Source organism: Eschrichtius robustus, chromosome 14 (assembly GCF_028021215.1).
Source record: "Eschrichtius robustus isolate mEscRob2 chromosome 14, mEscRob2.pri, whole genome shotgun sequence".
Classification (NCBI taxonomy): domain Eukaryota; kingdom Metazoa; phylum Chordata; class Mammalia; order Artiodactyla; family Eschrichtiidae; genus Eschrichtius; species Eschrichtius robustus.
In genome coordinates this window covers 22,874,774-22,887,941 of record NC_090837.1, presented here as the reverse complement: position 1 = coordinate 22,887,941, position 13,168 = coordinate 22,874,774, and the positions used below count along the sequence as shown (strand labels likewise).

At 43.4% G+C, this 13,168-nt stretch overlaps 1 protein-coding gene across 3 annotated transcripts in view; it reads right to left on the bottom strand.

Moving 5' to 3' along the window:
• Positions 1-786: 786 nt before the first annotated feature.
• The window catches only part of CHEK2 (checkpoint kinase 2), a 39,219-nt gene continuing 26,837 nt past the window's right edge, over positions 787-13,168 (bottom strand). For all 3 annotated transcript variants that reach the window (XM_068562610.1, XM_068562608.1, XM_068562609.1), the window contains 7 exons: positions 12,379-12,478; positions 10,836-10,922; positions 9,889-10,052; positions 9,547-9,662; positions 8,435-8,520; positions 1,880-1,960; positions 787-1,056 (listed from right to left, as the gene is read on the bottom strand). In XM_068562610.1, coding sequence (XP_068418711.1) covers positions 967-1,056; positions 1,880-1,960; positions 8,435-8,520; positions 9,547-9,662; positions 9,889-10,052; positions 10,836-10,922; positions 12,379-12,478 — 724 coding nt within the window. In that variant the 3' untranslated portion in view covers positions 787-966. The remainder of the gene's footprint in view (positions 1,057-1,879; positions 1,961-8,434; positions 8,521-9,546; positions 9,663-9,888; positions 10,053-10,835; positions 10,923-12,378; positions 12,479-13,168) is intronic.

The following is a 13,168-nucleotide window of genomic DNA, read 5'->3' as shown; positions in this document are numbered from 1 at the left end:
CCATAGAATCACTAGACAAGACCAACCTGGGGAGGCGCTTTACACAGGGCCTCCTTGGTCATCATTGGGTCAACATGACATGCCCACATGCCTTAGTTACATTTCCAAAATCCTAACAGCTCTGAAACTGGAGAGTCCTCCATAACTCTCGTGGCAGAAAAGATAGACCTGAAGTGACATGAAGCTATTTACAGTTTTCTCTATTCCTCTTACTGTGAATATTTGCTGCAGAAATATTAAAGTGTTTGGTTATAGGATTCAGCTGGGTATTACATATAAACACAGTTGATGTGCCTGGTCCTCTTCCTAAAATCAGGAAATTTTAAAATTTCACAACTTATCTGGCTCTGTGGTTTCAGGGATGATGAGGGGGAGAATGGGACTTTAAAACTGGCCCATGGGGGAATTCCCTGGCAGTCCAGTGGTTAGGACTCCACACTTCCACTGCAGGGGGTACGGGTTCGATCCCTGGTCAAGGAACTAAGATCCCGAAAGCCGCATGGCCAAAAAAATAAAAATGAAAAATAAAATTAAAAAAAATTAAAGTTAAAAAAAAATAAAACTGGCCCATAGTAGATGCACCAAGGTACCGACCGTCTTGTAAGGACTCTGGCCAGTCTCAACAAACCCCACCCTGACTCACTGTGCCGCGTCCCCTGCAACTTTAGAATTTGTATGCAGCTCACCCAGGGATACATCCTAAGAAACCTGCCTGGTTACAGCCAAGGTAGAGGCACCAGAGGAAAGGCACACAACTTCAAATATGCACACACTAAAGGCGTGTAATTAAGAGCTGATCAACAAGCAAAAGCACAAAGCCCAGGTTCCATTACGTTTTGAATTGTGTATCAATGATTGTGGAAAAGCAACTGTTCCCATAATGAAAATACAAACTATGCAAAACAGATTTAAAGAACATGGCAGCAGGGTTCAAGAAAGTTCAATTCTTTCATGGTCAACCGGTGTTCACGAGACAGCAGCACACACAGCCAGGCGCTTTGTGGGGTCGGCATCCTCTGCTTCCCCTTCAAGAAGCCGCTTTCGACTTGTGGAAGGCTGAAAGTAAAGGAAAAGGGAGAGATGTTCAAAGAAAACCTCTGGCTTGGTTACAATTTATCAAAGTTTCCCTATATACTTCCAGTGAACTTGGAGCCTTTCATGTGAAACTTCTAGGACCAAGAATACTGGTTGTCCTCATTGACTCTGAATCCCCACCACACCCCTCCCAAACTCAGACACCCTTATTGGACTGACATTTCTCTCCCTTGGGGCTTCCAACCACTCAATGATGTCTATTCAAAGTAAGCAGCATAACCAGCCTCCTCTTGGTTGTCTTCTAAATTAGGAAATGTAAAGGGACCACAATACCTCTCCCAGGGAGCCTCAAGTCTTGCTCTTTTGTGGAAAGACAATCTTTTTTGTGTCTTTTTTCCCCCATTTATAAAATTGCAAGGGAGCAGTAGGAAGAGGAGTGTTACGGAAAGAAGGCAGGACAGGAATGAACAGATATTAACTGATACCTACAAAGAACTTTAGAGGAATAAGATTATAATCAGAAATCATCAACCACTCCCCCAAATTTTAAATTTTTCAACAAGTTTAAATCTGAGCCTCTAATAAGTCTTCCAATCTTGCCTTACAGGAGACTTCCTGAATGACAACCCCCAGCTGTGCTTCTCTAATGCATTAAACATACTCTTCATTATTAAATCTTCTAAAGGTGCCAAAGCAGATCAAGCTGAAACAAAGTATCTACTACATTATTCCTTACCAAAAAAATGTTAAGCAATCACTGCTAAAGAGACTATTCAAACTCCTTATCCTCCACTCATTGGCTCTTTAAACTTAGCCTACATTTAATGACCATGATCCAGAATACCTGGGTGGGAACCTGGGGCAGAGTCATTGACTTTTCTTCTTCAAAAAGCAAATTCTTAAATTTTCTCTTCATGTCCTCATCCTGTGAAGAAATGAAAAACATAAGTAGGCTGTGAATGAGGGAAAGAAAGCTCCTGAAAGGCAGGGCTAGGATGCCCCCAGAAACAGGGAAGTAGGCTAAGACGGGGAGGAATGTGGAGAAAAGGGAAAAGTCTACTCAGCAGTCGGTGCTCAGTCAACACTGGCTGAACCAAACCCATACGCTTAAGAGCTCCAGGTGAATGTCTACTACTAATAGACTGACTACAACATTATGAGCAACTGTCACCTTTCCATTATATAACTATGTAACAAAAGGATTGGTTGACTAAAATATACTTATGGAATTACATAATTTCATCTGTGAAAACAAGGGAGCAAAGAAATAGTTGCTTATCCAAACCTGTCATATAAATTTATTTTCATTATATGATCCTTGAAAATCTGTGGTAGAAAATGCGTTACACTATGTCACAAAGCCCCATCAAACTATTTCAAATGGTTTCAAGTGGTTTGACTAGTGTTAAGGTAGGAGAGAATTATTAGATAAGACTTTGTAAACCGAAAGGTGATATACAAATAATAAAAACAGAATTATTATCAACAGAATATAGCTGAAATACGATAAAATCTTCTGAAAGAGCATTTTCTTGGTTTTCACTATATTTTAATTTCATTAGCAAATAAATTTTATTTTGCAAAAAAAAAAACAGAGCTCCGGGTGGGTCAGAGAGAACCATAGACCTTAGTAGTCAATCTTTCAGAGCCAGCATCTCAGATCCTGAGAGATGGCGATCAGGAGGTCAGAGGCTGGGGTTGGCTCCATGCTGCTCCCCAGATCTTTCCAGGAGGTCCCCCCTCCCACTGCCAACAATGAGACCAGTTACCGGGGCCACCCTAACAAAGCAACGCTGCACCCTAGGAAAATTCACCCAGCAAGCACTGCACAAGTTGCCAGAAGGACTTCAAGCCCACAATATCCCAGAGCTAATCAGAAAAAAAAGTGAACAGGTGTTTCTTGCTGCTGGAGAGGGAAATGAGGGGTGGGGCAGGGTACTCAGAAAACTCCTGCCCACCTCCATGGATAATTACTTCTGCAGGGCTCACTTCTGCATCTGGGAGCCCTGAGAGGTGACAGCCCTCCCTACCTTCAGAAAGGTGAAACATCCATGACTAGGACTGTGGGCTTTGGGGCCAGCTGAAAGCTGAGCTCAGCCACTCACAAGTGGAATACAGACCCAGAGCAGCCCACTTCCAAATCCCCATGTACTTTTCCATCCAACCCCCGCTCCACTCCTCCCACTACACCAAGTGCACCATGGTGGGTGCGGAGAAAGGACCTAGGAGTGAAGGCCTTCAATATTCAGCAATTTGATGGATATAGAAAAATTGGTGCTCGAGGGTGAATGCACCTGTTCTACATCTAGTAGCTAGAATCACCTGCTTCCATCACTCTGTTTATTGCATCACTCAGTGTAGCTCCCCACTGCCCAAGTGCCAAGTTTATCTGGATTCCACTCCACACTGTCCTCTAGGATCTCATTTCTCAGCAAGGCCACTCTCAAAGGTCCATCCCTTATTTCCTCCTACACCTGCTTACAGCCTCCGCCAGAAATGCCCTCTGTGCCTCCCTGCCCACCCACCTCACCCACCTTCCTCATTCACTCAGTGAACAGTTGAGGACCCTTAGATGCCAGGCACTGTAATAAGCACAGAGGCCTCCATATCAGAGGGACTCAATCAATGTTGAAAATGCTATTCCCCCGTTGCTGTGGCAACTGAATTGTGATTGTTATGGCTGAACTGTGTGAGTTATGACTGAATTGTGGCCCCCCGGACCCCATTTATATGTTGAAGCCAACCCCCAGAATTGTGACTGTATTTGGAGACAGGGCCTTCAAACGGATAATTAAGTTAAAATGAGGCTCTTAGCTTAAATATAAGATATGACACCATAAAACTCTAGAAGAGAATATAGGCAAAACATTCTCTGACATAAATCGTACCATTGTTTTCTTAGGTCAGTCTCCCAAGGCAATAGAAATAAAAGCAAAAATAAACAAATGGGACCTTATCAAACTTACAAGCTTTTGTACAGCAAAGGAAACCACAAACAAAACCAAAGGACAACCTACAGACTGGGAGAAAATATTTGCAAATGATTCGAGCAACAAGGGCTTAATTTCCAAAATATATAAACAGCTCATACAGCTCAATAACAAAAAAAATCAAACAACCCAATCAAAAAATGGGCAGAAGACCTAAATAGACATTTCTCCAAAGAAGACATACAGATGGCCAACAGGCACATGAAAAGATGCTCAACATCGCTAATTATCAGAGAGATGCAAATCAAAATTACAATGAGGTACCACTTCACACTGGTCAAAATGGCCATCGTTAAAAAGTCCACAAATTAAAAATGCTGGAGAGGATTTGGAGAAAAGGGAACCCTCCTACACTGTTGGTAGGAATGTAAATTGGTGCAGCCACTATGGAAAAACAGTATGCAGGTTCCTCAAAAAACTAAAAATAGTTGCCATATGATCCAGCAATCCCACTCCTGGGCATATATCTGGACAAAACTATAATTCAAAAAGATACATGCACCCGTATATTCATAGCAGCACTATTTACAATAGCCAAACAACCTAAATGTCCATCGACAGATGAATGGATAAAGATGTGGTGCATATATACAATGGAATACTACTCAGCCATAAAAAAGAATGGAATAATGCCATTTGCAGCAACATGGATGGACCTAGAGATTATAGTAAGTGAAGTAAGTCAGAAAGAGAAAGACAAATACCGTATGATATCACTTATATGTGGAATCTAAAATATAACACAAATGAACTTATCTATGAAACAGAAACAGACTCACAGACATGAAGAACAGACTCGTGGTTGCCAAGGTGGAGTAGGGGTGGGAGAGGGAGGGACTGGGAATTTGGGATTAGCAGATGCAAACTATTATATGGAGAATGGATAAACAACAAGGTCCTACTGTATAGCACAGGGAACCATATTCAATATCCTGTGATAAGCCATAATGGAAAATAATATGAAAAAGAATGTATACATATATATAACTGAATCACTTTGCTGTACAGCAGAAATTAACACTTTTTTTTAATATAAATTTATTTATTTATTTACTTTTGGCTGCATTGGGTCTTTGTTGCTGTGCGTGGGCTTTCTCTAGTTGCAGCAAGCGGGAGCTACTCTTCGTTGTGGTGAGTGGGCTTCTCATTGCAGTGGCTTCTGACGGAGCATGGGCTCTAGGCGCACGGGCTTCAGCAGTTGTGGCTCGTGGGCTCAGTAGTTGTGCTCGCAGGCTCTAGAGCACAGGCTCAGTAGTTGTGGTGCACGGGCTTAGTTGCTCCGTGGCATGTGGGATCTTCCCGGACCAGGGCTCGAACCCGTGTTCCCTGCATTGGCAGGTGGATTCTTAACCACTGTGCCACCAGGGAAGCCCAACACAACACTGTAAATCAACCATACTTAAACATAATAAATTTTTTGTTTAAATTGGGCTCTTAGGGTGGGGCCCTAATCCATTATGGCTGATGTCCTCATAAGAAAAGAAGAAGACACCAGGGATGTGAGCACACAGAGAAAAGACCAAGTGAAGACACAGAGAGAAGGCAGCCACCTGCAGGGCAAGGAAAGAGGCCTCAGGAGAAACCAAACCTGCTGGCACTTTGAAATTGGACTTCCAGCCTCCAGAATTGTGTGAAAATAAATTTCTATTGTTTAAACCACCCAGTCAGTGGTACTCTGTTATGGCAGCCTGAGCAAAGTAATACTGCTATGTCATCCCCAGGCCACCCTGCCCTTAGACACTCTCCACACCACGTGAACTTGTGGGTAGCGGAAGCCCTGTGGGCAGTCCTCATCCTGGGGATCCTCCATACTCTGTGCCTACCCCTATTCCCACATGTATCTCACTGCTCTGTAGTCAGGGTTGGCCGCCACCTGGACTGTGTATCCACAGTGCCTAACAGTGCTTGACACATGAGCTCCTTACCTGTCCTCTGAAAGCATGAATGAATGCATGAAGAGATGAAACCATGCAGCCAAACAGAAATGACCACAAGCTTATTTAAGCCTGTATTTAAAACAAGTCATCAGTTGGGAGTTCCCTGGCGGTCAAGTGGTTAGGACTCGGTGCTTTCACTGCTGGGGCCCGGATTCAGTCCCCGGTTGGGGAACTAAGTTCCCACAAGCCACGGCACGGCCAAAAATAAAAATAAAAAAGAGTCATCGGTAAGCAGTAATCTGAAAAAGGAGATCATTACATACCACAGATAGAATGTGTATCTGTAAATACCCTTCCTTTGAGATGTCTACAATCTATTCAAAAATACGACATTGTAATATGCCTCCAGGTTAAGCAGGAAAAAATCCTCTATTTCAAGAAGTAAACATGGACTTCCGTGGTGGCAGCGTGGTTAGGCATCCGCCTGCCAGTGCAGGGGACATGGGTGCATGCCCTTGTCCGGGAAGATCCCACATGCCGCGGAGCAACTAAGCCCAGGCACCACAGCTACTAAGCCTGCACTCTAGAGCCCACGAGCCACAACTACTGAGCCCGCATGCCACAACTACTGAAGCCCACATGCCTAGAGCCCGTGCTCTGCAACAAGAGAAGCCACCGCAATGAGAAGCCCTCGCACCACAACGAAGAGTAGCCCCCTCTCGCTGCGGCTAGAGAAAACCCACGCACAGCAACGAAGACTCAACGCAGCCAAAAATTAATTAATTAATTAATTAATTTTTTTTAAAAAAAGAAGTGAACATGAGGTCAAAGGTGGATATAAGGGATGCTCCCAAAATTGGACACTGTTAATAACAAAAAAGAGATCAGAACTCACATTCCAAACAGTCCAGTGCCAGACCCATAAAACCATTTAGTTTCCTCAAAAACACTGAATTTTCCCAAAATGAAACCTAAACTGTCACCAGCAGGTGATTTATGTGGGCACTTGGCATCCTCGTCCTCACTGAATGTTCACTCCACCTTCTGCTGCAAAAATAAAATGTGAACAAAAGAGTATTCAAGTGAGACCCCTGTGGCAGGGTTGAATTTCACCTTTTCCTTAGTTGTTAACAATTTTGAGACAAAAAGTACAAGAAAAATAGGCTATGCTTGTTTGTACATTTTGGGCAGATGTAAACCCTGTTCCCAGGCCTAACTGGTAAGCTCTGTTTTCTTCAAGACTAACACAGCTCTGCTACCTCCATATCAGGCCCCCAAGAGTTTCCCTATTAAGGCACATGAAAAGAGCCAAGAGGAATGTTTTTCTTTTTCATCAAAATTAAGTCCCCACATGCAAAGGCACCCTTTATTTCCAAATTCCTTTTCTCCAGGGTCCTGCAGTTTCAAATCTGTGTGGTCTATTAAGTGCTAAATCATCTGACAGATTTTTTTCTGGAGGGACTGCTGTTTCCAGGGCAACATCCCAAACACATATATCTACTTTTTGTTTCTTGTAAGGATTTCTTGTTCTCAACCTGAGCTGGCCTGAGCAGAACTGTTCGGTGTGGAGGGTTGGAAGAGAGAAAGAACGAGGACAGTCTTCCCAGAGCCCCAGAAGCACAGTGCTGAGACTAGATGGCCCAAGGAGTTCCTGGACTAGAAATTCCCACAGTATGTGAGCCTCCGGCTCAAGCAACCTGGTTGAGTCCCCCATCCCCACAGGAAACAGAGACCAAATGAACAGAGACCAAACAGAAAGGCGTATGGCTGTGCTGAAAGGAACTCCACTTAACAGAAGACCTGGCATCCATCAAAAAGCCTGCCCAAGGCCATAGTGAATTCTAAAACCAAAGACTAGCCCACCAAAGCCACTAAGGACTTCCAACCCTGGCAGCTCGAATGAGATCAGTGCATAATCTAATGGCAGCCACAACCCCCAGCAGGGACACAGAGGAAATGCAGACTTGAAAGGCACAGGTGACAATCTGCTAACGGCATGCTTACTCACCATGAACGAGAAGTGGGACCCCTCATGCCCGATCACTTGGGCTGAAGAAATAGCCAGACTCTCCCCCAGCAAGGCTGCTCCCCTCCTCCCACCCCTGCTTCACTGATCTAAGGTTGAAGATGGCTGGAACACAGCCCATCCTGCCCGTCTGGGGTACGGTGTTTGAGGGAAGAGAAGGACATAGCTAGGGTGGAAGTTCGGGGCTAGAACAATCTCTCAAAGGAACACAATGGAACACAACTGAACCGCAGACTCAGGGAAGCCAGGTGGAACCAGGACAGGCCATAAAGTGAGCCTGTCTATCCAAGTCAAGTTGTAAAGGTTGCACACAAACACGAGACACACCCACACTCAGACCCATAGACAAACATACACATACCCACACACCTAAACCTCAGTCTTTAAAAATTGCATTAAACAGACCCAACAAAGCAAATGTATGTTTTCAGCCTCTTCCCCATCTCTAAGGCACAGTTCAGGGCTGCCCGGGTATTTTAGGCTGGCAGGCACTGCCCCATACACACCTGAAGCCACGGGTGTCTTAAAGCTTCTTCTGTCGTAAAACGTGCCTTTGGATCCACTATCAGCAACTTCTTGACGAGGTCCAGAGCTAAAGCAGTAAGATAATTTGGCAAATCACAGTGAGAAGGATAAAGACATTAAATCAACAAAATTAGAGTGCGCCAGAATCACAGGCCAACATCCAGAAAGAGGAGAGAGGGGCTGAGGTCATTGTGATCAGTAGGCACGGTAGGCAGGGCCCCCTAATCCTCCCCACTCTGTATTTGTCCACGTGCTCTAGAACACCAGGAACGACCACGATGCTCCCCAACACTCCCTGCTCAGACATCACAACCTCTTAGCTCTCCGTCCCTACTCTCCTTGCTGGACTCAAGTTCAAACTAATTAAAGCTGAACTACCCCCAGTTCTAAAACTCAGGATGTTCGGCCAACTCTCTCCAAGACCCACAGAGTGATGGTGAGAGTTCCTCGGCCAGCGAGAGCTCGCTCCTTGGAATCCCAGGCTTGGCAGAAACAAAGCTTGACAGCCAGCAACAAGTGGAGGCTGGCTGTATATTGCAATATTATTCCTTAGACACTGTGACACTTAGCACAATCATCTGTGGTACATTGTTTTAGTTTTCTACTTTTTCTTTTGAGAATTACAAAGTTACCCTTTTAAATTCTAAAATACAAAGTAATTACATTTAGCTCTTGCTGCACTTACTAATTCAAAGGAGACCTTGTAACTAAAAAGTTACCCATTATTTTGCACACTTAAATAGATACCAGGCACAGTGAGCATATTACACTTAACCCTCACAAAACCCCTCAAGTAGGGGTTTATTGTGCCCCTTTTACAAATAAACGAAATGGAGACCCAGAGATGTTAAGTAACTTGCCTAAGGTCACACAGCTAGGAAGTAGCAGAGCCAGGACACGAGCCTACATCAGCCTGGCCCTGGAGCCCAAGTTCCTAATAATTTCCTTTGCCTCTCAAATGGTGCAAAACTAACAACAGAAAATAAGAACAGGATTGACAGGAGAAAACATCACAGAATTTGAAAAGAAATTCCCACCACGGCACACACACATTTTAGCAAACCACAAATTCTTAACCCTTTCGTATCCATACCCTTCTCTGAGACCTCTGCCCAGACTTCAGGAATGAAGTTGTATTTTCCACTGGTGATCTGATCCTTCAATGACACGTGAGTCTTATGCTCAGAGAAAGGTGGATACCCACTAAGGCTTAATATTGGTAGAGAGAGAAAGGAAAAGAAATCAAGTGGCATTCTCAGTGGCATTCGTGGATATAACGATTTCTTTTTCAGCATCATGAAAAATTAGGTGTTACTTTAAATCGATGGTCAAAAAAAGTGACCTAAATTAAACACAAGCTCTTGACCTGGACACATTTCTGATTTCACCTAAATACCTCCAACCAGAGTCTGAAGAGATGAAAACTTTTTCTTACCAAATGAAAAGAATAACTCCTAAACTCCAGCAGTCCACAGCACGGTTATATCCAGCAGTCCCAAAAGAATTAAGAACCTCAGGAGCCAGGTAAGTGGGGGTACCACATAAGGTTCTCATCAGAGAGGTCTCCCCCAAAATCTTGGACTGCCCAAAATCAGTAATCTAAAGTAAGGACAAAAGGGAATCACTTTTAATGACGTCATAAAATAAAGAGTAACATAGTCTGCCAGTCCCAAAAGACATGCAGATTAGAACAGTTCCTATCCTATGGTTCATGCTGCCATTAATCTGGAATCTACACATTGATGCTTTGGTAAGGTAATTTTATACTCTGCAAGTTATTTAATTTTGCTTAAATGAAAATTCCTGAGCCAAGGAACTTTAAGGCCCAGGTTTTCTCAACTTAGATCTGGGCTTTCTGTAACCTTACAAAAGGCTTATAACCCTAAACAGACACTCTAGAATTCTAATTAGTTATTCCTGGTTCTCCTTAGACCCCAGTTTCTCAACCTTGGCTGCAAACTGGAATTACCCGAGGAGCCCGGGGAAAATATTTACACCTGGGCGCCACCTACAGCAATTCTGAGGCGTAGCCTTGGTGTCATGGTTTGTTTTTTTTTTTTTTTAAATCAACAGAGGATTCTAAAATGTAGCAGGCTTGGGAAGTACTGTTTTAAACAGAGGAAGACAGGGGATGTGTTTCTCCCATCTAGACCCCTACTTCCTCCCTCTGAAGATGAAAGTGGCTTATACACAATGGAGCTCAATAAATGTTCATTACATCTGGATTGGAGCAATACCACTTGATCTCTAAAAGAACTGCTAAGAGTGGGAAGGTCAAGTTCTCTACCTTTTTATGCTCCCACTTTTTACTTGATGAATTTAAAAGGAGTTTCTGAACAGAAATCTACTGGAGTGGCCACATATAGAACATACATTTCTTACCTTTATAAGGCAGTCCTCTTTTTGAGATGAGAGTAGAACATTCTCTGGCTTTAAGTCCCGATGTATAATGCCATTTTCGTGAAGGTACTGCATAGAAAGACAGGCATGACCCTTAGATATATGGAGTAGGATGTGAGTAGAGAGACACACACACATACACACACACACACATTTTACAGTTGGATGAAACTGTAAGCCATGTTACTCACAACCATATTCCCCCAAATCATAGAAAACCACTGGATAAATGGATTAGTGTTTACAAATTTGTTTGCAAGAAACTCTTTAAAAAAGTAGAAAAATGAAAAAGGCAACTTATGATAGTAGACATTTTACTTCACTCTTCAAGATAATAACTATCCCTTCACATTGGCAGAAACAGAAGACGTCAATTTCCATAATAAAAATGTAAATGGGTGATATAAAATATTATGAGACCATCTTAAACTATAAAAATTCCACCAAAATAGTATATTTGGTTATTCCATCCCTGAGAATATTTTTAAAGGGACTCTGTAAAGTACACATGTGTAGATTATCTGTTTGAACACCCAGAGTTAACATATTCCTTGATGCAAAGATTAGTCTTTGAAAACTATGGCTGAAATAGAATGGTGATATTTCTTTGTGTATTCATTTTTATATACTAAGTCATATTTCTTTAGGAAAAAAAAGTTTCCCACATCCACTGATCTGCACTCAATTCATCTTAATATTCTTGGTATAATATAAGGTTGGGAACAAACCATTAAGAGAGTAAAGCACTGGTTAGGTATTTATGGGCTTCAATTTTCTCTGGATATCCCTCTGGCCTAGAGGAAAAATCCTCCAAAACACCTCCACTCGGAAAGGGATCTGGTGAAGCCCCCAGGGTGGGCACCCAGGTAGACCAGCCCCTGGAAAATCTCCCTCAATCCTTGCTCAATGCAAGAGCTGCTCCCAATCACTGCGTTTCTTGCACACAGTAGGTTCTCAAGGGAAGAGGCCTTGGCAGGGAATCGCCACAACCAAATCTGGGTTGAGAAAGGGTGATGTTCTCTGAAGCATGCAGGGTGCCATCAGCTGTTCCTCCACCCAACACTTGCCCCGAATATTGAAGAAAAGGCAGAGCATGTGCCTGCCCGCGTGCCTGCTACAGTTAACAAGATGCTACATGTGCAAGAAACCCCTAGCACTGTGCCACGAGGGTGTGATCTGTCCTCATACCTGCCCAGTTCCCCCCTTGAGAGGTAAGGGGGATTTCTGCAAGGATCAGGCAGCAGTAGAGATCCCTTCCCCTCCAGAAATACCTCCAAGCTAGAGAGAGGCCATGTGGGACTGTGTTTATTTCTTTAACTTCGTTTTTTTTACTCTCTTAAGCCTCACAGCAAGAGTTTTCTCATCTGAGTCAAAGGGGTGGGATGTTTTTGCCAAGAATGGAACAACCCACACACACACACTCTGCTCTCTGGGTTTTTATCCCCCATCCCTCATCTTCTGCCTAACTCGGAGAGTAACACTTAAAAGAAAGTACACTGTCAAAAGCAGCAAGGGCTTCTCTTACCTGCACAGCCAGGAGCATCTGGTAAAAATAGAGTTTGCATGTAGCTTCTTTCAGGCGCTTATTTCCCACCACCCTATCAAACAGCTCTCCTCCTTCCATCCTGAAACACACAGGCAAATCAGGGGGTTCATTCCTGGAGGGAAACTCACTTGGAGGGAAGAGAATAACACAAACAAAGCAAACTCATTAAGACAAGCAAAGTGTTCATTCACTCTTGACTCCCATTTGTAAATGCAGTGATGTAATAAGCCTCGTCCACAACAAAGATGTGCCCATTGGAAACTAAGGCAAGGAAAGATGGAGGAAGAGCACAGTGGGAATTGGAGACGCTTGGGGAGCTTTTAAAAAATCTGATGCAGTAGATCAGAGGTGGGACCCAGGAGTTTGCATTTTTATTGTGCACCCCAGGTGGTTCTGAGATTGGTGTAGAGGAGGAAGCAGGAACCTACAATCTGACAACTGGGGTCTGAACCCCAGCTCCACCACTTCCCAGCTGTGGGACTTTGGGCAAGTTACACAACCTCTCTGAGCTTGTTTCTACCTCCTCAAAAAATGGGGATAAAATCCCACCTACCTTGATGGCTGTTGTAAAAATTAAGAGATAACTGATGTAGGTAAAGCACCTGGCACAGTGGAGATGCTTGTTAAGATTATTCAATCCCTCTGCAGTTCAGTTCTCATTTCTGTAAAGTGGACCTAAAAATAGTAACTCACCAGTAACTTGTAAGTAATCTGGATGACAGTTAGGAAAGTTAAATGAGTCAATCCCTGTGACGTGCTTAGAGCAGGA